A 24,923-nucleotide genomic window follows, 5' to 3' on the forward strand; every position below is an offset into this window, starting at 1 on the left:
CAAAGCTAAGTGACAACATTTTTCAGTGCAAGCTGAACAGGTCTGCAAATGAAACTAGAAACCAGACTCTTTGCCTTGCTATACAGGTTTTCTTGATGTGTGGGTATAGTGCTAATGGATATGGACAATGGGAGATATCCAAAGGCTGCAACAAAGCTTGGAATTGGCTGCCAGGACTGATGTTCAGATACTCTGCCAACCGAGGCATATTTCAGTGAGTTGATCTGCAGAGAAGCTGGCAGCATTTTACTTACTGGAGTGCAATTGTGCATGTCCAGTGTTAACTGAGCCAAGACTGGGGTTGTTTAGTGGGCTGCTGTGATGGCTTTATGAATTGCCTATGGTTCCTTTTGAAACCAGGATCAGACAGGACAGCAAAAGTGGGGGGTGGGGGGGTGTGGTGGTTTGTGTAGTATCAGATGTTTGTGTCAGTCCTCAGGATTGGGTTAGGATTTCTTTCTTTGTTTAAACAGGGAGAAGGAACTTTTATTTCCCCTGCTCCCTGAGCTTTATGGGGCAGTTGCATTTCCAAAGCTTTGTTGCAGTCATGACTTGTACCTAAAATCTTTTTAAGTATTAGTGCATTGGGACTGTCATGTTGGTCTTTTGAACCCCCAAAGTACCAACAGACCAAACTTTGTGGCTGTGTAGTAAATTATGTTTTTTTTATATATGGTGACATTCATTGAGAATAAAAAAAATTGACTTTAACCCTCTTATTGAAAGTTTTTTTTGCTAGAGAACAAGTAATACAGATTCCCCCTAGATTATGAACACTTGTCTAAAAGACACCCAACAAGTATTTGGGAGATTAGTAGAATAGATTTTCCCAGTTGCTAAGTGTTTGGGGGGGGGGGGGGGGGAGAGCGGCACTTGCACAGAGCTACAGTAGTTGGCAGCTGAGGCTGGCTGCTGCTCTTCTGTTCCAGCTGATTCTCTCCCACACAGTTTCTGAAGTGCAGACAGTTAGACCGTGGACATAGGGCCAGGTTTGGGTTTTTTGGTCCATTAAGTTGGCTCTGCCATTTGATCATGGCTGAACTGTTTTATCAACCTCCACGTCAAATATATGCCATCACTTGGCCTGCACAGCTGTCTGTGGCAATGGATTCCACAGATTCACCACTATCTGGGACCCCCCCCCCCCCCAAACATCCGAGGAAGACCCACGGACAGATAACATATTACTCGAATCGAATGATCACATACTTACAACTATATTTCACTGGCAAGCAAGTTGGAGAATTGACCAGTCAGAAAACACTGGCACAGCTGGTGGAATTGCTTTCTCACAGCTGCAGACACCTGGGTTTCAGTGCTGTCTATGTGGAGTTTGCCCCTTGTAACTTCTGGGTCTCTGGTGCCTTCAACCTCAATGAGTGTGTTCTATTTGCACTGAACTACATGAATAGCAACTTAAAAAGACATTTCTTGTCCACTTTGTGCCAGGCTGCTGGTGCTTCAACTTTAGGGCAAAGAATGGATTAACAACAGCTCTGTGTACATTGGTTCTGGCTGGTACACTGCAGCAATAGAATTGAAATTTCCTACAAGACGTGGTATCTGTGCTGCAGTTCACAGCCTTTAGAGCTCATGAATTATGAAGTCCAGAACCATGAGTAGAATTGGGGTTCACGTTCCAATGTTGTAATATCAACTGGCAAGGAACATCAACTCCTTCACTTTAGGAACAAAAGTCTGGAGTACTGGCTGGTCTAGATTGTCTTTTCTAATGGAGCTGGGCTTTTTCAAGATTGTTATTTAGCAGTTGCTCCTCTCTGTGCCTTGTGCATCAGGTGGCAACCTTGCCATTCCTTTAGCATTTTGTCTTTTTTGATAAGATGGGAGTTGCTGGCTTAGCACGGATGAAAAACGTGCAAGGAGCGAGCATGAGGTCCGGTGTGGAGCTGGTAAAGTTGTTTGGTATTGCACCGGTGTAAACCAAAATGATTGTTAATCCAGACTTGATGCAATATTTTTTTTAAAAAAATAAGCAAAAAGCACAATTTTTAACTACTAGCTCTGCTACCCACTGATTAAAAATAATTTTGTCTTAAGAGTTCAGTAGTGCTATATCTGCAAAGCCTTGGTTGAAATCCTTGACTAGACACTCTGAATCACTGAGAATTTACAACTAGCACAATTATTGGGAGCCAGCAAAGCCTCTGCATCCTGTCATTTTTTTTTTATCATATAAATCTAGTCTGGTATCAGTATGTTGGATGAAGTGCAAATTTTAACTTTGTTTCAAACTATTGATTAAGGCATGCAAATAGAGATCAAATTCATCCTAAGAAACTGCTGGTAAATTGGCACAGGTGTTTAACAAAGAATCAGAATTCAGCCATGAATAAACTAGAGTACATAAGTTGCTCAGTGAAATCACTGCTGGAGTTTCAGAAAATCAAAGTTTAATCAGATCAAAATCAGTTTTCAGCATATATAAGATCTAGTATATATTAACTCAAAAGTTTATAAGAATGACTGGGTAGCTTATTGGAATTATCGAGTAAAAGCCTAACTCCAGACTGGTTGTGGAGATTGTTTCCTATACTGGGTGAGTCTAGGTCCAGAGGATGCTGTCTCAGAATACAGGGATGTCCTATTTTCTAACAACCGAGGAGGAATTTCTTTAGCCAGGGGTGGGTGAATCAGGAATTCACTACCATAAGTGGCTGTGGAGGCAAAGTCATTGGGTATACTTAAAGCAGAGGTTGATAGGTTCTTGATTGATTAGGCTGACAAAGTTTATGGGAGAAAGCAGGAGCATGGGACTGAGGGGGAAAATAAGTCATCCATGATGAAATGGCAGAGCAGACTCAAATTAAATAACCTAATTCTGCTCCTGTCTTATTGTCTTAATACAAATCAGCTATTGTGTACTACATGATGCTTGAAATCTGAAATAGTCACCCAATAAAGTTACCATTTCAGATCAATAGTGAAGCATCTTATCCAGGTGTGAAGCATCATCACTCCAGATGTTCCCTAATACAAATAGTTGAGCACCATTTTTTTTTCTTGGTGTCATTGAAGATGGCAGTGCATGCAGATGCAGCAGCCTCTCTGAATCCAAACTGAGGTGTAATTGTTTTGTTGGATAGTAGGAATATTAAGTACCCCACTTGCAAGTTGCTTGATAGCAGTGGAGCTGGACTGCTTGCATACTGTGCTGCCGGCTACAGTTACCCAGGGAGGAAGGCATCAGATGGTGTGGTCCAACAAACTAGAAATGAGTGTCTTGTGATTGCAAGGCCATGTTGGACATTGAATCTAGCAAACCCAGTTCACTGGCTCATTGGTGACACCGATGGCATGCCCTCAGTTGTTGTGCGGACCAGACCAGACCCATGCTGTAGCATCACCTTTTACAGCCACCTGGGGCAAGAGACCGGAGACTGTGGAAGTGAGCAGAGGCATGGCAGGTACGCTGGAGTCCATGCTAGGTTGGGGGCTGGCCCCTTCTGTCAGTACTGCTCTTCAGCACAGAATAATTAATGCAAAACAAAACCAGTAATTGCAAAGGTTCACAAAGATTTTCTTGCACCTCTATGTACAGCTTATACACCCTTGAGGTTCCTCCTCTTACAAGCAGCCAGACAATACTCAACCCTTCACAATGTGAACATTCTGGGCAAGCACCTGAATTCCCTTGCCATTGCTGCAGCATCAGTTCAAAGCTGCTTTAACTGCAAGTAGTCTACAGTTGAACAACTGAAAATGTGTAGAGAGCATTTTAACTGCATCTCAGCCCAGTATGGAGAGACCACTGCACAAGATCAGAAAAAGCTACAGAAAGTTGTAACTCAGCCCCTCAACGTCCAGGACACTTTCAAAATGCGATACCTCAAGAAAAATCATCATTAAGAACCCTCATCAGACAGGACATGCTCTCTTCTCATCGCTACCATCAAGGAGGTGCTACAAGAGCCTGAAGACGCAACGATTGGGAACAGCTTCTTCCCCACCGCCATCATATTTTTGAATGGACTGACTGACCAACCACATGAACGCTACCTCAGTATTTCTTCCCTCACCTTTTGTACTAAAATTTTACATATTACAAATTATAGTTTTTATGGTATTGCATTGTACTGCTGTCACAAAACAACAAATTTCATTTCACATGCCAGTGATATTAAACCTGATTCTGATTCCAAACAACCACAGCTGCATTTGTCCAGTGTTTCAGGTGAGATTGACTCCATCCCTCCACTCAATGAAACAGGGGAGTAAAGAACAAAAGTCCAATAAACTTATGGTCATTCAAATACTCAAATTAAATCATTTTATTCAGGATACACAAATGCAAAATGTCTTCTGAAACAATAAGATTAAATATAAGTCAGTCTTTAGATCACCACGCAGATTTGGGCTATCAACTCCAGTGAGGTTGGACTAATACTCTGCCATTATTGTGATCCACAATCCCATGGTATTTCACTTCTCCAAAGGTGCATAGTTCAGCAGTTTCTCAATCAGGTCAACATGGGAGAGGAGCATCCGTCTGCAGCAATATCGCTTCAGGCCCAATGCATCCAAAGCATCACTGGAAACAAACGAGACACCATGAACATCAGATTCAAATCAAATCCAAGTTTAGTTATTATTCAGCCATACATACCTAACACAGCATTCCGATGGGGTCAAGGTGCAAAACATCACAACATTCAAAATAGTGAGCAAAAAAAATCTCAGTCTAGACCCTGAGCGACATGCCCTGCAACCCAACATTACAGCCTCCCAACAGTGCGCAGACCCACACAATCCAGCCTGATTGCTCCTCAAAGTGGAATCAATTTAAGACATTCCCAACAATTATACTCGTACTCTCTCAGGTACTGAGAAGGGAAGGTAGGAGGAATTCAAAATGTTCTACCCACGGGAAAGTCTGTAAAAGGCAAATAAATGGCTGAATCCATTGCTGTTTGACATCCACATTAATGATCTGGACTATACTGTGGTAAACTGGATCAGCAGATTTGCAGATGACACCCAAATTGGGGTGCGGTGGACAATGACTAAGACCAAAGCTTGCAGTGGGATCTAGACCAGCTGGAAAAGTGGCAGAAGATATTTAATGCAGACAAGAGTGAGGTGTTGCACTCTGGGAGGAAAATCCAGGGTAGGACTGACATGGCAAGTGGTAGGAACCCTGACCAATGTAGTAGAACAAAGTACCCAGGACATCTTCAAGGAGTTGTGTCTCAGAAAGGCAGCATCCATCATTAAGGACCTCCAGCACTCAGGGCATGCCCTTTTCTCACTATTACTATCAAGTTGGAGGTACAGAAGCCTGAAGGCACACACTCAGCAATTCAGGAACAGCTTCTTCCCCTCTGCCATCAGATTGCTAAATGGACGGTGAACCCATGAACATTACCTCACTTTAATATATATTGGTTTTTTTTGCACAATTTTTTAACACATTCAATTATTATTTTTCTTCTTCTATATTATGTATTGCATTGAACTGCTGCTGCTAAACTAGATTTCACGACACATACCGGTGGTAATAAACCTGATTGATTTGGGAACCCATATCCATAATTCCTCGAAAGCTATGAAATGGGCATGAAAAGGATATCACAGGAGGAACATTTGATGGCTCTGGGTCTGTACTCGCTGAAATTTAGGAGGAGGGTATATCTCATTGAAACCTTTCAAATGTTGAAAGGCCTAGACAGTAGATGTAGAAAGGATGTTTCCCATGGTGAGGGAGTCTAGGACAGGAGGGCACAGCCTCAGGGGTGTCCATTTAAAACAGATGTGGAGAATTTCTTTAGCCAGGGGCTGGTGAATTTGTGGAATTTGTTATCGCAGGCAGCTGTAGAGGCCAGGTCGTTGGGTGTACTTAAGGCAGAGATTGATAGGTTCTTGATTGGTCATGTATTCAAAGGCTACGAGAAAGCTGGGCAGTGGTGCTGATTAACGGAACGAAGGATCAGCCATGACTCAATTGGCCAAATACTATTCCTTTATCTTATGGTCTTTGTAAGGTCAGAGAGAGAACTCTTGGCACAGTGGCCTTCATAAATTACAGTAATGAACACTGGAGTTGGGGTGTTATCATGAAGACATTGGTGAGTCCAAATTTGGAGTAGCTCTGGTCGCCTATCTACAGGAAAGATATCAATAACATTGGAAGAGTAGAGAAATTTTACAAGGATGTTACCAGGACTTCAACGATAGGAAAAGGTTGAATAGGTTAGGACTTTACTTCCTGGAGCGTAGGAGAATGAGAGATTTGATAGCAGTATACAAAATTATGAGCAACAGACTTTTTCCACTGAGATTAGATGAGACTAGAGGTCATAGTTAAGAGTGAAAGGTAAAATACCTGAGGGGGAGCTTGGTGAGAGTGTGGAATGAGTTGCCAGTAGATGTGGTTGATGCAGGTTCAATAGCAACATCTCAAGAGGAATGTGTTCCAGTCCATGGGTGGTAGGAGTATGGTAGGATATGGTCCAGGGACTACAGATAGGTTAACACAGACTAGATAGGCCTAAGGGCCTGTTTCTGTAACACTATGATAGACAACAAATAAATCTGCAAATGTGAAATAAAGATTTATCTGAAACTCAATTTTAAACCCAGGAGGCCAAGCGATTAATCCTTAAACTCGTATTCGGATGAAAAAGGGAAAAGGAAAACAAGTAGCCACGAGCAAATTAGAAAATTTGCCAGCTACCCAACAGTCAGAAAAACAAGTAGCTACACCAGAAGCACTGGTGTGGAAAGAGTAACTATCAGAATAAATCTGACAGCGTTTGAACAGTCAGAAATGGGGAGTAAGGAGTGACAAATGTGCATTAAAAGGCAGTGCTTTTCAGGAGTTTCAGCGTTTGAACAGCGGTCAGAGGCTGGGATTCAATAACAAGGGCAAATTAAAGTAAGGCAGGGGCAAATGGAGTGGAGATTTTGAGGCTTTAGTTCTTCGAGGCTTCAGCGAGCAAAGGCTTGAGTGAGAGAAGACGAAAAGCTGCAGATAATGTATTCTTTCTACAGGTTATTTACTATTTCCTTCTTTATAATTACAGTTAGAGCAGCAGGGATGCCAGGCAGGAGAGCTGAATGCTTCTCTTGCACGATGTGGAAAGGCAGGGAGACCGCCAGTGTCCCTTACTATTTCACCTGCAAGGAGTGCCTCCAGCTGCAGCTTCTAACAATCCATGTTTAGGAGCTGGAGCTGGATGAACCTTCATTCTGGAGGCTGAAGGGATGAAAGACAGAATATTTTAGAGGCAGCACACCCAAGATACAGGACAAAAGAAACTGTGAGAGTCAGGAGGCTGAAAGGGGTTAAACTGCCAGTGCAGAGTACCCCTGTGACCATCCCCCTCAACAACAAAATACCACTTTGGATACTATTGTGTAGGGATGACCAAACAGAGGAAAGTCACAGTGGTCAGGTCACTGGCACTGAGTCTGGCTCTGTGGCTCAGGGTGAGCTGTGGTAACAGGGGATTCGTTAGTTAAGGAAACAGAAAGGAGGTTCTGTGGACGAGAACAGGATTCCAGATGGTGCGTTTCTTCCCAGGTCCCAGGGTCCACGACATCTCAGATTGAGACCAGCATTCTTATTTGGGAAGGTGAGCAGCCAGAGGCCATGGTCCAAATAGGCACCAATGACATGGGTAGGAAGCAGGATGAGGTTCTGCAAAGCGAGTTCAGGGAGTTAGATGCTAAGTTAAAGGGCAGGACCTCCAGGGTTGTGATCTCAGGATTGCTACCCATGCCACATGCTAGTGAGGCCAGAAACAGGAAGATCATATAGTTTAAGGAGTTGGTGTTGGAGGGAGAGCTTCAGATTTTTGGGTTATTGTGCTTTCTTTCTGTACAGAAGAGACAAGTTGCATCTAAACTGGAGGGGGACTAATATCCTAGTGGGAAGGTTTGCTAGTACTTTACGATGGGGTTTAAACTAGAGTTGCAGGGGGTTTAAACCAGAGTGCTGGAACATGTAGTGGAGAGATTGTGGACACAGATGTTAAGGCCTCAGACAGAGTCAACAATCAAAAGGTTAAGCGTGGTGGGACTAATGTTTTGAGTTGTGTATACGTATCTCAATACAAAGTGTATTGTCGGAAAGGCAGATGAGCTCCAGGGCATAGATCAACACATGGAATTATGATATTGTAGCCATTACTGAGATTTGGTTGGAGGGGGGCCAGGGCTGGCAGCTCAATATTCCAGGGTTCCATTGATTTAGAAACATAGACATAGAAAATAGGTGGAGTAGGCCATTCGGCCCTTCAAGCCTGCACCGCCATTTATTATGATCATGGCTGATCATCCAACTCAGGACCTCGCCCCAGCCTTCCCTCCATACCCCCTGACCCCCGTAGCCACAAGGGCCATATCTAACTCCCTCTTAAATATAGCCAATGAACTGGCCTCAACTGTTTCCTGTGGCAGAGAATTCCACAGATTCACCACTCTCTGTGTGAAGAAGTTTTTCCTAATCTCAGTCCTAAAAGGCTTCCCCTCTATCCTCAAACTGTGACCCCTTGTTCTGGACTTCCCCAACATCGGGAACAATCTTCCTGCATCTAGCCTGTCCAATCCCTTTAGGATTTTATACGTTTCAATCAGATCCCCCCTCAATCTTCTAAATTCCAATGAGGACAAGCCCAGTTCATCCAGTCTTTCTTCATATGAATGTCCTGCCATCCCAGGAATCAATCTGGTGAACCTTCTTTGTACTCCCCCTATGGCAAGGATGTCTTTCCTCAGATTAGGGGACCAAAACTGCACACAATACTCCAGGTGTGGTCTCACCAAGGCCTTGTACAACTGCAGTAGTACCTCCCTGCTCCTGTACTCAAATCCTCTTGCTATAAATGCCAGCATACCATTCGCCTTTTTCACCGCCTGCTGTACCTGCATGCCCACTTTCAATGACTGGTGTATAATGACACCCAGGTCTCGTTGCACCTCCCCTTTTCCTAATCGGCCACCATTCAGATAATAATCTATTTTCCTATTTTTGCCACCAAAGTGGATAACTTCACATTTATCCACATTAAATTGCATCTGCCATGAATTTGCCCACTCACCCAACCTATCCAAGTCACTCTGCATCCTTTTAGCATCCTCCTCACAGCTAACACTGCCACCCAGCTTCGTGTCATCCGCAAACTTGGAGATGCTGCATTTAATTCCCTCATCCAAGTCATTAATATATATTGTAAACAACTGAGGTCCCAGCACTGAGCCTTGCGGTACCCCACTAGTCACCGCCTGCCATTCTGAAAAGGTCCCGTTTATTCCCACTCCTTGCTTCCTGTCTGCTAACCAATTCTCCATCCACATCAATACCTTACCCCCAACACCGTGTGCTTTAAATTTGCACACTAATCTCCCATGTGGGACCTTGTCAAAAGCCTTTTGAAAATCCAAATATACCACATCCACTGGTTCTCCCCTATCCACTCTACTAGTTACATCCTCAAAAAATTCTGAGATTTGTCAGACATGATTTTCCTTTCACAAATCCATGCTGACTTTGTCCGATGATTTCACCGCTTTCCAAATGTGCTGTCATCACATCTTTGATAACTGACTCCAGCAGTTTCCCCACCACCGACGTTAGGCTAACCGGTCTATAATCCCCCGGTTTCTCTCTCCCTCCTTTTTTAAAAAGTGGGGTTACATTAGCCACCCTCCAATCCTCAGGAACTAGTCCAGAATCTAACGAGTTTTGAAAAATTATCACTAATGCATCCACTATTTCTTGGGCTACTTCCTTAAGCACTCTAGGATGCAGACCATCTGGCCCTGGGGATTTATCATGATAGAGCAGTTGGGATTAAGGGAAGAGGGGTGGCGTTACAAGTCAGGGAAAACGTCACAGCAGTTCTCAGTCAGGACAAACTGAAAAACTCAGCTAGTGAGGCTTTCCAGGTGGAACTGTGGAATAGAAAAGGTACGAGCACTTTAATGGGGCTATATCATAAACCACCCAACAGTCTGCAGAATTTAGAGGAACAAATTTGCAGAGATCACAGACTGTTCAACGAAACACAAGGCTGTGGTAGTAGGTGATTTTAACTTTCCACATATTAATAGACTGGGACTCCCACACTGTAAAAGGACTAGATGTGTTCAGCAAAGTTTCCTTAATCAGTACATAGAAGTGTACCATACTTGATCTATTAGGGAATGAGACAGGGCAGGTGACACAAGTTTACGGAGGGAAACACTGCCTCTAATGATCATAATGCCATTAGTTTCAAGATAAATATAGAAAAAGATAAGTCTGGTCCGCAGGTTGAAATTCTAATTGGAGAAAGGCCAATTTCGGTGGTTTCAGAAAGGATCTGGCAAGTATGGATTGGGACAGGCTGTTTTCTGACAAAGGTGTACTTGGAAAGTGGGAGGCCCTTCAGAAGTGGAATTTTGAGAGAACGAAGTGTATGTGCCTGTCAGAATAAAAAGCAAGGATAAGAGGTCTAGGGAACCTTGATTTTCCAGAGATAGAGGGTTTAAAAAAAGGTTCACAGCAGGTATAGGCAGGCAGGAACAAATGAGGTACTTGGAGTACAAGAAATGTATGTAAACACTTAAGGAAAAAAAAAAATCAAGAGGCCTAAAAGGGATGAGGTTGCTCTAGCAGACAAGGTGAAGGAGAACACGAGGAATTCTGCAGATGCTGGAAATTCAAGCAACACACATTAAAGGTGCTGGTGAACGCAGCATCTCTAGCAAGGGGTACAGTCGACGTTTCAGGCCGAGACCCTTCGTCAGGACTAACTGAAGGAAGAGCTGGTAAGAGATTTGAAAGGGGGAGGGGGAGATCCAAATTGATAGAAGACAGGAGGGGGAGGGATGGAGCCAAGAGCCGGACAGGTGATTGGCAAAAGGGATATGAGAGGATCACGGGACAGGAGGCCCAGGGAGAAGGAAAAGGGGGAGGGGGGAAAAAACCCATCATGGCTTGCAGCAGGAAAAATGGGCTGAAAAATGGCAGACGAAACTTAATGGACACAAAGTGAGATGTTGCACTTTGGGAGGGCAAACCAGGGTAGGATTTACACAGTGAACAGTTGGGCAATAAGGAGTTTGGCAGAACAATCTGGAAAAACAGATCCATAATTCCTTGGCCTGGAAGTAGGTCACAGGCAGATAGGGTGATAAAGAGAGCTTTTGGCAGATTAACCTTCACAGATCGAAGTACTGAATGCAGGAGTTGGGAGGTTATGTTGAAGTTGTACATGCTGGTGAGGCCAAATTTTGAAGTTCTGTGTGCAGTTCTGGTTACCTACCTACAGGAAAGATACAAACAAGATTGAAAGAGTACAGAGAAAGTTTACAAGGATGTTGCTGGGCCTGGAGGACCTGAGTTATAAGGCAAAATTGAATAGATTAGAACTTTATTCCCTAGAATGTAGAAGATAGAGGGGAGATTTGATAGAGGTATACAAAATTATGACAGATATAGATAGGGTAAATGCAAGCATGCTTTTTCCACTGAGGTTGTGAGAGACTACTAGATGTCAGGGGTTAAGGGCAAAAGGTGAAATGTTTAAGGGGAACATGAGGGGGAACAACTTCACTCAGAGGGTGGTGAGTGTGGGGAATAAGCTGCCAGCACAAGTGATGGATGCAGTTTCAATGTTTACAAGAAGTTTGGATGGGTACATGGATGGCAGGAGTATAGAGGGCTGAAGTCTGGGTGCAGGTCAATGAGAGAAGGGAATTTAAATGGTTCAGCACAGACTAGGTGGGCTGAAGGGCCTGTTTCTGTACTGTACTTTTCTATGATTATGCCAATGACAAGTCGGGTAGTGTAGCAGTTAGGGCGATCCTCTAACAGCTCAGGGCATTCTGCAGTTCAGAGTTCAATTCGAGCACCACGTGTAAGGAGTTTATATGTTATTCATGTGACCACGTGGATTTCCACTTAAATGGGGATATACGTAGCCAATACTCCCTCACAATCTATCTACTTTTCAGATCACAATGATAGTAATCTAAAATTCATTCTTCCATATGTGGTACAAAGGTATCTCCACCTTCAAGATACTCAAAGACTCAATTATTGATTAACAAAGTCTTATTTCCACCTTCAATGAAGCTGCCTGGGAGGAGGCAAAGGATCAAGTGACAGTGAAAGCGAGGGAGAAATTGGCAGCAAAGATGAAAACATTTCGTCAACAACAGGCCGTGTCAGTAGTACTCAGTTAGTTAGACCAACTAGTTCCGTCCAGTTGCCCCTAGATTTATCAGCCTGATTTTAGTTTATGCAGTCGCGGCGAGAGCACATTATCACTATCTTTGGGTATAATAAGTGTCTCAGGGGTCTGCAGTCACGCTGGACCCCGGCAGCAGAAACATTCGATCTGTGCTCCTGTCTGCCCCGCACTCCACTGGGTGCTGGAGAATTACACACCGAGCCCGCGGCCGCAGCCCCACAGCAGGGAGTCGGCGCCTCGGGCCCGCACCCGCACCTACGATACTCACCCCTCAGTATATTCAGCCTGTAATAGGCCCAGATAGGCCTCCCACTTGTTGCCGACAACTTTGCCGCAAGTGAAACACCGCACCGGAATGATCATCGTGCGAATGTTTTAAACACACCACACCCGGCAGAGAACCTGCCCGACCGCCGCTCTTTGGGACTAGGCCGCCCTAGTCCGCATTAACCCTTGTATGCGCATGCGCCACATTTAGGCTCCCACGTGACCCTAATTGCGTCCCAGCCGTGTAGAAACCCCCGTGATTAACTCTGCGCATGCGCCACATTTGTGGAACCCATGTGACCCTAATTGCGTCCCCGGCCGCGTAGAAACCCCCGTGATTACACTGCTCATGCGCGATATTGAGGCCCCACGTGACCCAGAATGCGCCTCGGTAGGGGGGGCGGCAAAGCCCGCTGATTAACTGCGCGTGCGTCAGGATATAAATCAGGCTCTACAACAATCACGCATGCGTAGATGCCCTGTGTAGTATTGCTTATGCGCCATTAGCTTTATCTCATTGAAAAGTACTTTGAACTACATTAATGAATAAAAAAGGTATTATTGGGAGATTATTCTGGCATTTTCCCCCCTTCCTTTCCTGAAGGGATTCCTAAACGTCGACTTTTTATTCATTTCTAGAGATACTGCCTGACAGCACTCCGTGTGCGTTGCTGTGGATTTGCAGCACCTCCTGTGTCTATTAATCGGGAGATTGAGTGAGAGTGCGCATGTGCCAAGGAGAAGAAACTGCGTCTGCATCACTGCGCATGTGCGGCGGGAAGTCGCCGTTGAGTTGCACCGTGGAAGCAGCAGGTGGCGCCACGACTCAACGTGTCAGAGATAGAGCGCGGAGAGCCATCAGAGACGTGAGGGGACGAACGGTCACAGGCCATGACAAGGCAGCAATTAGACAATAGGTGCAGCAGTAGGCCATTCGGCCCTTCGAGCCAGCACCACCATTCACTGTGATCATGGCTGATCATCCATAATCAGTATCCAGTTCCTGCCTTCTCCCCATAACCTTTGATTCCGCTATCTTTAAGAGCTCTATCCATCTCTTTCTTGAAAGCATCCAGAGACTTGGCCTCCACAGCCTTCTGGGGCAGAGCATTCCATATATCCACCACTCTCTGGATGAAAAAGTTTTTCCTCAACTCCGTTCTAAATGGCCTAAGAACGGAATAGAGAATGGGAGGAGAATGGTAATTAGGAAAGACATGCAATTAGAAGACACGAGATACTACAGGTAAACACGAGGAAATCTGCAGATGCTGGAATTTCACGCAACACACATCAAAGTTGCCGGTGAACGTAGCAGGCCAGGCAGCATCTCCAGGAAGAGGTACAGTCGACGTTTCGGGCCGAGACCCTTCGTCAGGACTCTAGGTGCTACAGATACTACAGGTGCTGGAATCTGAAGCAATAACCTGCTGGAGGAACCCAGTGGGGCGAGTAGCCTCTGTGGGAGGGAAGGAATTATTGATGTTCAGGACCGACACATCGGCAGATACGGTTGGGAACTGGGAGAACGTGGGATGGGAGAAGAATTAGGAAATGGATCGGAATAAGGTTTAATATAGTGAAATTTGTCGTTTGATGGAAGCAGTACCTTGGAGTTTATTACAATAAAACTAAAATTACAATAAGTATGTCTTTAAAAAAAGAAAAGTAAGTAGTGCAAAAGGAAAGAAAAAATAATAAGGTAGTGTTCATGGACACCACCAGGTTCAGGAACAGTTACTACCCCTCAACCATCAGGCTCTTGAACAAAAGGGGATGGCTACACTCAATTGCCCATCCTGTGAGATGTTCCCACAACCAATGATCTCACTTTAAGATCTCATGATCTCGTTATTTATTGCTATTTATTTATATTTGCATTTGCACAGTTTGTTGTCTTCTGTACTCTGGATGATCTTTCATTGGTCCTGTTAGAGTTCCTGTTCTATAGATTTGCTGACGGGAAGATGAATTTCACGGTTGTATGTGGTGACACATATGTACGTTGATAAAATGTACTTTGAACTCTGGGTTTATTGTCCATTCAGAAATCTGATTGCAGAGGGGAAGAAGCTTCCTGAATCATTGAGTGTGTGTCTTCAGGCTCCTGTGCCCCTCCCTGATGGTAGCAATGAGAAGACGACACGTCCTGGGAGATGGGGGTCCTTAATGATGGATGCCTTTTTGAGGCATCGTCTTTTGAAAGTGTCCTGGATGCTCGGGAGGCTAGTGCCTATGGTGGAGTTAGCTGAGTTTACAACTCTCTGCAGCTGAGAGAAAGAATGATGAATTTTGGAAGGGAACAGGGAATGGGGGGGCAGGAGAATTAGAGAAGGGGGAAGGAATATAGCTAAGGAATTTAACGGGAAGTAATAGCAGATGGAATGTGAGGAGGGAATGGAAGGGGAAAACTGATGATAATTAGTGTTGAATCATGCAAGAGGGAGATTCCTCGGTTCCTCGGGGAAGGAAAGTGGGTCAAAGGAAAGCGGGAAAATAAAACAGAGCAGGAAGAAAGAAAACAAACGGCGTCTCCTTGCGGTTAATTAGTATTCCCCGTTGTTTGTACTTCGTGTGTTGACATAATTTAATGGATGATTTAGGATAAAATGGTAGATTTTTATATTTAAATAAGCTAGGGTGAATTTATTGGCGGGCAGATGAATGTCTATTTTCCATTCGCATATTAAATACCCGCCAAATTCCAGAGATTAACGATATGGACGGGACCCGAGAATAAAATCCCGCTCCCCACAGTGTAAACATTGAAATTCCGAGCCCGTTTGCACGAAAATAAACAATTCCTCAAAACTTGAACCTCCCTAAATCTTCTCATTAAACATCTTACTTGTTCTGAACATATACCCAAATATTTAAATTCTTTGTATACATTTTTGTAATTTTTTCCGCTTTTTATGAGTTTTGTTCTTTCAAAAGTACTTACTACGTCTCTTTAAAGTAACTTTAGGTGAACTTTTTTTCTGGAAAGTTGCCCCTGATTTTTATAAGCTCCTAACGCTCCCAGCCATCAACTTTCTAAACTATTCCATTGCCTGCCCTTCTCTGACTGTCCTTAAACCACTGAGGCTGAAGTTGTTTCATTCCCACCCACTTCCGCCTGTCTACAACTCAGTACAACCCCAGACCCCTCACAGACTCTCCCGAGAAGGAAAACAGCAAACTCGCTCCGAACAACCTCAGAAAAACAATCAAAGCACAGTACCCTTCTGCGCCCCAGGAGTTACAAGTAAGACAGCAACTGTTTCCTTAAGTATCGCTCTGCTTGTGATTGCAAGGATTGCGAATCATCATCGCGCTTGTTACTCAGAATAGTTTTGCCAGGATGCGAGTCGAAGATAATCTAAATTTAAATGTGAGAATTGGAACAGTCTTTGATCGGCTGACTGTCCTCTTCGAAGCTGTTTTAGCCAGCTGACTATAGAAAGCTCAGTCCCCCATTTTATCCCGAGACGGGCAACTGGTCCTGTTTGTATTGACGGGAGGCAATGAGAGTGAAGGAGAGTGTGAGAAAGAGAGAGAGAGAGAGGAAGAAGTGAAGAGAGATAGGGAGGGAGAAAGAGAGGAAGACGGAGAGAGAGAGGGAGAGAGTGAGGTAGAGAAAGAGAGAGATGGGGGAGAGAAAAAGCGAGAGAGAGACCCACACACACAGAAGGGAGAGGGGGAGAGAGAGAGATGTCACCGGATAACCCCCGAGTTTAACAAAACGCCGTGTTTTTCTGTGGCGTATTTTAAACATCCCAAATCGCCTTACAGCCAACAGTCCGGTCACTGTTTCAACGTGAGGGCGCTGCAGCCGATTCTGCAGGGTCTAATAAACTACAAGATAATATTTAATCAGCTATTTAATCTCTTCGAAGCCATTTAAACCAGCTCTCTGTGCTGGTGAATACCTTGTTTTCACAGGTTTTCCACCCCTCCTTCACTCTATGTCAGAGTCACGGCCACGGCGTGAGGAAATCAATGCGCACGGTGAGATCTCGCAAGCTGCAAAATAATATCTCAGTGAACTAAAAGCAGAAAGTGCTAGTGAAATGTAGGGCCTCTAAAGATTCTGCAGGCGGAGTTGTCCCTCATTGTGTGTGTGTGTTTTTTTTCTGGTACTAATGTCTTGTTTTGACAATCTTTTTTCTCCTTCATTGTCTGGTATAATTGGTATGTTCTGTGTGTTGTCTGCATTGCAAATTTTTGATTGTGACCCCCCCTCCCCAAAATACCGGGGAATTCAGCAGGTCGGCTAGCATCCACCGAGGAGCCGAGACCCTGCGTGAGTGCCCGACCTGCTAAGTTCCTGCGTGGGTTTCTCGAGATTTCCAGCATCTGCAGAACCTCTTGTGTCTTCTTCACTGTACCTGTCCCTCACCGTGACATTAAGCTCTGGTGAAGGGTCTCGGCCCGAAACGTCGACTGTTTATTTCCCCCCGTAGATGCTGCCTGACCTGCTGAGTTCTGTATGTAACACACATAAAAGTTGCCGGTGAACGCAGCATCTCCAGGAAGAGGTACAGTCCCCCACCCCCTCCCACTTTCAAATCTCTCACTAGCTCTTCTTTCAGTTAGTCCTGACAAAGGGTCTCGGCCCGAAACGTCGACTGTACCTCTTCCTATTGATGCTGCCTGGCCTGCTGCGTTCACCAGCAACTTTGATGTGTGTTGCTTGAAATTCCAGCATCTGCCGATTTCCTCGTGTTTGAATTCTGTATGTGTCCTTTCAGATTTCCAGCATCTGCAGAATCTTTGGTGTGGCATTAAACTCAGTTTGACAGAGAAATATCATTAATGTTTTAGGCCATTCACCAAAAATTCATACAGTCCTCCTGTGTCTCAGGCCCAGAGTCCTTAGCAACCGTCTAGAGTAGGTTACCTGGTGGGCACATTGAAAGTCAAAGGGCCTGTAATGTGCCGTAGATTTTCTATGTCCTAAGAGGTTTGACAATAATCCCCACATTCCCATCAATTCTCCCCAGATTCTACCCCTTGGGGCAATTAACCAGAATATGGGAGGAAACTGGGGCAGGTTGTGTTTGTTTCTGGTCGCCTTGTTATGGGAAAGACGTGGAAGTTATCGAGAGAGTGCAGAGGAGACTTACCAGGATCCTGCCTGGATTAGAGAGGCATGTCTTGTGAGGATAGGCTGAGCGAGCTTGGGCTTTTCTCTGTGGAGGTGTGACTTCTGATAGCCGTGTACAAGATGATAAGCGGCATAGATAGCTGGACAGCCAGAGGCTTTTCCCCAGGGTGGAAACAGCTCATTATGAGGAGGGTGATCAGAGGAGAGAATGGGGGGGGGGGTGTCAGAGGTAGATATTTCACACAGAGGATGGTGAGTACATGGACCACTGCCAGGGATGGTGGGAGAGACAAATTTAAGAAACTCTTAGATAGGCATGTGGATGAAAGGAAAATAGAAGGCTATGTGGCAAGGAATGAAGGTTTAGGTTTTTAATCTTTAAAACAGCTTTATCTGTTCCACTCATAACTTTTCCATAAGGTTAACCCTCATTCTTGTACTTTGCAAGGAATAAAGGCCCATGTTGGCCAACCTCTTCCTCTAACTCAAGCCCTCTAGTCATAGAAAACCTACAGCACTATACAGGCCCTTCGGCCCACAAAGCTGTGCTGAACATGTACTTACTTTAGAAATTACCTAGGGTTACCTATAGCCCTCTGTTTTTCTAAGCTCCATGTACCCATCCACAAGTCTCTTAAAAGTGCCTATCGTATCTGCCTCCCCCACCATCACCAGCAGCCCCTTCCAAGCACTCACCACACTCTGCGTAAAAAAACTCACCCCTGACATCTCCTCTGTACCTACTTCCAAGCATCTTAAAACCTTCATTCATCAGACACTGACAAAAGGTCTCAGCCCTAAAGGTCAACTCTTTATTCCTTTCCACTGATAGGATCAGTTTGGGTTGGCATGGACAATGCGGGCCGAAGGGCCTGTTCCTGAGTTGCACAACGTTGCATCAGAATCAGGTTTAATATCACCGGCATATGTCATGAAAAGTGTTGTCTTTGTGGCAGCAGCACGTTGCAATACATAGTAATAGAAAAAAAGTGAACTACGGCAAATATATATATATATATATATATAATAGCTAAATAAGTAGTGTAAATATAGAAATAAAAATAGTGAGGTAATGTTCATGGGTTCAATGTCCATTCAGAAATCAGGTGACCGTGGGGAAGTAGCTGTTTTGAATCACTGAGTGTGTGTCTTCAGTCTTCTGTACCTCCTTCCTGATGGTAGTAATGAGAAGAGGGCATGTCCTGGGTGATGGGGGTCCTTAATGATGGACGCCGCCTTTTTGAGGCATCGCTCCTCGAAGATGTCCTGGGTACTATGGAGGCTCGTGCCCAAGATGAAGCTGACTAAGTTTACAACTCTCTGCAGCTTATTTTGATCCTGTGCAGTATCCACCTCCCCACCATACCAGAGGGTGATGCAGCCAGTTAGAATGCTCTCCACGGTACATCTGTGGAAATTTGCGAGTGTCTTTGGTGACAGACCAAATCTCCTCAAACTCCTAATGAAATACAGCTGCTGCTGTACCTTCTTTGTAGCTGCATCATTAGGTAGGGTCCCAGGATAGATCCTCAGAGATATTGTCACCCAGGAACTTGAAATTGTTCACTCTTTCCACTTCTGATCCCTCTATGAGGACTGGTGTGTGTTTCCTCTTCTTACCCTTTCTGAAGTCCACAATTCAGCTCTTTGGTCTTGCCGATGTTGAGTATAAGGTTGCATTCCATAAGCACCTAAATTCCCTCAGGAGTGAGGAATAGTTGTGGGGTCAATGGGTGTCAGTGATTTGTGGAGATCTTATCAGATAATTTCTCCTTCCATTCCTCCCCACAGTGACTGTGGGAACCTTCTCATCATCTGGGACTCAATTCAATGACTCACTGTAAAGGTGGCACCTCTGGTGGTGTGACACTCCCTTGGTACTGTGCTGAGAGAGCCTGGTTGGAAACTCGTACTTGGGTTTTACCTCATTGATCAGTTCCCTAGGTGCAGAGGAAGTTCATGAGAATGATCCCAGGAATTAAAGAGTTAACGAATGATGAGATTTTCATGGCTCTGGGTCTGTATTCATTGGAGTTACTAAGAACCTACTATGAAGCCTACATAGAGTGGACGTGGAGAGGATGTTTCTTATCGTGGGGGAGTCTGGGCCCATAAGACCATAGACTATAAGACATAGGGTCATAATTAGGCCATTCAGCCCATCGAGTCTGCTCAAGGCCCAGCAGGCCCATCCTCGGAATATAAAGGCAGCTCTTTAAAATGGTGAGGAGGGGTTATTTCTTTAGCCAGAGGGTGGTGAATCTGTGGAATTCATTGCCACAGATGGTTGTGGAGGCCAAGTCATTGGGGTGTATTTAAAGTGGAGGTTGATAGGTTCTTGATTAGTAAAGGGCATCAAAGAATATGGGGAGAAAGCAGGAAAATGGGGTTAATAAATCAGCCATGATCGAATATCAGAGCAGACTCGGTGGGCTGAATGGCTTATCTCTGCTCCTATGTTTCATGATCTTATAACATTGCTCACCTTGGCTACAATGCTGCTGAAATCTGTCTCAGTGTCCCTGTATGACACCAGCTTCTGTTTACTATATATGTTATATCAATTATATGGTGGTAAAGTGCCACAAAGTATCTTATAAAACCAAATTTGAACATTATAAAGAATCTACAGATGTTGGAAATCTGTAAATCTCTAAATAATTGCAATTAAGGGCCGGGCAGCATCCATGAACAGAGAGGAAGTTATTGTTTCAGGTTTTATGTGAATATCATGTGGAGATGATATCAATCAAGGTATTTATAGAGGACTCAAAGTCAAAGTCTGTCCCCGAACCTTTGTGGCCCATCAGGCCGGTGCTTATGCTGGTTTCTGTGGTGTGAAGTGACTGAGAGTACGAGACCCCCCCCCACCCCCGGATAGGACGCCAGTCTATTGTGAGGTTAACCCCCAGCATTTGCCGGTACCCATTTTCAGCTGGGTGGACTGGAGCAGTGTGTGGTTAAGTGCCTTGCTCAAGGACACAACACACTGCCTTGGCTGAGACTCGAACCCACGACCTTCAGATCATGAGCCCAACGCCCTAACCACTTGGCCACGCATCACACATTTATAGAGGAGGTAGGTGAGAAATAGATGGGGAACTAACACAGAAAGTAAGCTGAGGCCTGGGGCAGGTGACAGGACAGGTTTGATGGGCTGAGTAGCCTCCTGCTTGCTCCTATTTTCTTAGTCCTTTGTAAAACTAGGTTGAAGTTGTGGAAGAGCTCACAATCCCAGGAAGCTGGTTCCATACAGCCCTGTGCACTCAAAGGCACCAATGCACAGGACTGGGGAAAAAAACTCCAGAGGGCTGTAGACTCAGGAAGCTCCATCGCAGGCACATCCCTCCTCACTATCGAGGACATCTCCAAAAGCGGATGCTGCAAGGAAGTGACATCCACCACTGGGGACCCACACCATGCAGGACATGCCCTCTTCTCATCACTGCCAACAGGATACAGGAGCTTGAAGATGCACTCAACGCTTTTGATACAATGCAGAACAGTAACGCACAGGAGCAGGCCCTCGCCCCGCATTGTCTCCGCCTGTCAGGAAACGTAGAGAAGGCTTGACCCCAAGGGAGAGCAGGGGAGACAATTTAGCAGTGAGCAATAACTTTACTGAAAAAACTGTAAAATAACAAGCCACAAGAGGCCACAAAAACTAGAGAGAGTGGATTCTTAACACAGCAAGCTGAAGGCCAGGAGCAATGGGTTGAGGCTGGTTGGTTCGATGAGTGAACGAGGGACTGTGGATGAGAGCTGGGTTTAAATAGGCTGCAAGTGATGAGTTGGAAGCAAGTGGCAGGTGATTCCTGTTAGCCGGGTGGAGACTGGGAGGAGCCTGCTTGTGTATGCGGGCCTAAAGTGCTGACCATAATGCCAACCCAAACTATTCCTAACTGCCGGCACATGAACCATATCCCTTCATTCCCTGAATGCCATGTCCCTATCTAAATGCTAGTATCACGTCTACTCCCATCAACACTATCCCAGGCAGTTTTTTTCCTGCCACCCACCACTCTACAGTCTCTTCCCTTCCGCCATCAGATTATTGATGGTGCATGAACCTACTGCCCGTTGCACCACTGGCATTTAGGGCCGCAATGAAAGTCATCCACTTCTTGACCAGTGGACCACTTTTAGTCTGGCCTCTACCCTTTGACCTGTTTGGCATGGGTGACCCCACCAAGAGCCAAAGCACAAAGCCCTGACTCCAGCCAACATAGCTCTCTGGGTCATCGTAGTACACAAGCTCCAAACCCCACTACAAGGTTGTGGTCCTCGTGGAGGAATGGTCTATAAACACTACCTGACTATTTTACTCTTCTTTTACACTGTTTATTTATCTTTTATATATTCTTATTGTAATTTATAGTAATTTTTATGTATTGGACTACTGCTGCCACAAAACAACATATTTCACGATGTATGTCAGCAATCATAAAGCAGATTCTTATTCTGAAGAGAAGAAAAAGACAGCTCTGAAAGTTCTGTTTTTTTAGTGAATCCCCTCTCAGTCTCTAAACCCCAGCAGTCACCAAGAGCCCAAGTACCTCAGAAACGTGATCTACTCCGGACTGCCGCTCTGACTGTCCTGTGTCGATGACCCCACGGCAGCCCCTACGTAGTTAATCAGTCAATCAAGGAAGGTTCAAAGTGCAGCAATTATTCCCAGCTGCGGGCCCAGCAGGAGAAAGGTTAAACATACGTGAAGGAATCATCCTTCAATCCACTGTCTCTCTTTCTTCTCACTCTGTTTATCTCTAGTTGTTTTTTCTTTGCTATCCCTTACTGCATCTCCTTTTCTCTCTCCGTCTCCCTCCCTGTCACATCCCCCTGCTCTCTCACCTTCTTCTGTCACCCTCCTCCCTGTCCGTCACCCTCCTCCCTGTCCCTCACCCTCCTCCCCGCACTTTCACAAATGCATTACAGAGAGATACAGCAGAGCAACAGGCTCTTTGTCCCAGGCAACACACACAAATGCTGGAGGAATTCAGCCGGCCAGGGAAGGAGTAAAGTGACAGTAAGCAGTCGACATTTCGGGCCGAGACCCTTCATCGGGTCTATTTCCTCATCTCCATCGACGCCGCCTGACCCGCTGAACTCCTCCAGCATTTTGCGTGTGTTGCTCTGGATTTCCAACATCTGCAGGTGTTCTCGCGTTTGAGGCTCTTCGGCCCATCGAGCCTGTGCTGGAGACTGGAAGGCCGGCAGTGGCACGTCCTGTAGTTGGACGACTGAGTATGTGTGTGGAGGGAGGGAAAGGGCCTTGTCTTGATGTTGTCCTGCTGAGCATTGTGGGTATGCTACGTAGGTGCCGGAACGTGTGGAGACACTTGCGGGCTGCCCCCAGATGGTGTGGGTTGTAGACACAGACAGTGCCTTTCTCTGCATGCTTCAATGTATATGTGAATCCGAAGCTGGAGAAATGTGACAGGTACAGATGGTGGCTCTGCTGTTGTAATAAACGGTGAAATGTGTTGGGATTCTCACTCTCAGGGTGGAGAAGCAACACCTCGTATTCCAGCTAGGCAGCCTCCAACCTGATGGCATGAACATTGACTTCTCCTTCCAGAAACGTTTTCCCTTCCCCCTTCCCACTTCTTCTATTCCCCCCCCCCCCAACTCTGGCCTCTTACCTCTTCTCCTCACATGCCTCTCACCTTCCCCTGCTGCCCCTTGGTTCTTCCCTCTTCTCCTCACATGCCTATCACCTTCCCTTGGTGTCGCTTGGCTCTTCCCTCCTCTTCTCATCTGCGTATCACCACCCCCATGGTGCCCCTCCTCCTTCCCTTTCTTCCATGGTCCACTCTCATCTCCTATCAGATTCCTCCTTCTCCAGCCTTTTACCTTTCCCACCCCCCACTTTCTATCTAGTCTTCCTTCCCTTCCACCCACCTTCTTATTCTGGTTTCTTTCCCCCTCCTTTCCTGTCCTGGTGAAGGTCCTCGGCCTGAAACATTGACTGTTTATTCTTTTCCATGGATGATGCCTGGCCTGCTGAGTTCCTCCAGCGTTCTGTGTGTGTTGTAGTGAATAGTTCTGTCTGTTGGCTGGGAAATTGAAGATCTCATGATGGTAAAATCTGAATGAGCTGGGACAGGTAACCTGAGTTCCCATCCCCTCAATATAGGAAGGTCGTGCAAGCTTCAGAGGGAGTGCCAAGGAGATTTACCAGGGTGCTGCCCAGTTTACAGAGGGTGCCAAGGAGATTTACCAAGGTGCTGCCCCGTTTAGAGAGGGTGTCAAGGAGAATTACCAGGGTGCTGCCTGGTTTAGAGAGGGTGCCGAGGAGATTTACCAGGGTGCTGCCTGGTTTAGAGAGGGTGCCAAGGAGATTTACCAGGGTGCTGCCTGGTTTAGAGAGGATGCCAAGGAGATCTACCAGGGTGCTGCCTGGTTTAGAGAGGGTGCCGAGGAGATTTACCAGGGTGCTGCCCAATTTAGAGAGGGTGCCAAGGAGATTTACCAGGGTGCTGCCTGGTTTAGAGAGGGTGCCGAGGAGATTTACCAGGGTGCTGCCTGGTTTAGAGAGCGTGTCTTATGAGGATAGGTTGAGCGAGCTAGGGCTGTTCATGCTGTGGAGTGATAGACGATGAGTGGTGACTTGACAGAGGTGTACTAGATAATAAAAAGTGGAGAGCGAGAGACTTTTTCCCAATGGCAATAATTCTAAGGTGATTGGAGGGAAGTCTAGGGGGGTAGGGGGGCTGTCAGAGTTAGGTTTTTTATCACAGAGGTCGGTACATGGAATGTACAGCCAGGGGTGGTGGTAGAGACAATCACATTAGGGACATTTAAAAAATTCTGTTCTAAAGGGATTTCCTTGCATTCTTGTGTGAGGATTGGTGAGACGATGGGACAGGAGGTGGGGTGGGGGTGGGTTCTCACGCCTTGTGTAGCCTTGGACCTGTGTGAGGGATTCTGGCTGGGACAGGCCGCCGGGGATATTTTCTGCCTTGGCCCCCTCTCTGGCTGGAGATTACAGAAGTATTAAACCCCTTTTGCTGCAAAGAGGAGGCGCCACTCTGAAGGAAGTTGGCGTGCCATGGCAACAGCGCTGCTGGGGGTCCTGGCTCGATAGGCACATAGATGATAGGAAAATGGAGGGTTATGTGTGAGGGAAGGGTTAGGTTGATGTCAGAGTGGGTTAAAAGGTCAGCACAACATCATGGGCCGAAGGGCCTGTATTATGCTGTAATGTTCACGTTCAAAGTTCAAAGTTCATTTATTAGCGAAGTATGTATACAGTTTACAACCCTGAGATTCGTCTCCTAACAGCCAGCCACAAAACAAAGAAACCCAAAAGATCTCTGAAAAAAAAGATCGTCAAACACCGGATGTGCAGAGAAATAAAAACAAATCAC

General features: G+C 45.5%; 2 protein-coding genes across 2 annotated transcripts in view; one reads left to right on the forward strand and one right to left on the reverse strand.

Moving 5' to 3' along the window:
* Positions 1-4,274: 4,274 nt before the first annotated feature.
* Positions 4,275-12,678, reverse strand: polr2l (RNA polymerase II, I and III subunit L). Its single transcript, XM_072272977.1, has 2 exons — positions 12,466-12,678; positions 4,275-4,549 (listed from the first exon to the last, which is right to left on the reverse strand). The coding sequence occupies exons 1-2, from the start codon at positions 12,558-12,560 to the stop codon at positions 4,441-4,443; spliced, it is 204 nt and encodes a 67-aa protein (XP_072129078.1). The 5' UTR covers positions 12,561-12,678; the 3' UTR covers positions 4,275-4,440.
* Positions 12,679-15,591: 2,913 nt separating this feature from the next.
* LOC140204753 (tetraspanin-4-like) overlaps positions 15,592-24,923 on the forward strand; it is a 76,326-nt gene continuing 66,994 nt past the window's right edge. The window contains exon 1 of the mRNA XM_072271513.1: positions 15,592-15,711. The gene's annotated coding sequence lies outside the window, so the exon portion shown is untranslated. The remainder of the gene's footprint in view (positions 15,712-24,923) is intronic.

Source organism: Mobula birostris, chromosome 11, assembly GCF_030028105.1.
Source record: "Mobula birostris isolate sMobBir1 chromosome 11, sMobBir1.hap1, whole genome shotgun sequence".
Taxonomy (NCBI): Eukaryota; Metazoa; Chordata; class Chondrichthyes; order Myliobatiformes; family Myliobatidae; genus Mobula; species Mobula birostris.

What these genes read in the sequence shown, in the direction of transcription:
- polr2l (XM_072272977.1), bottom strand. Translation starts at nt 12,560, where the DNA reads ATGATCATTCCGGTGCGGTGTTTCACTTGCGGCAAAGTTGTCGGCAAC. An exon ending in CAGGCTGAATATACTGAGGG is followed by an intron (nt 4,550 to 12,465) that starts GTGAGTATCGTA and finishes GTTTGTTTCCAG; the next exon opens with TGATGCTTTGGATGCATTGG.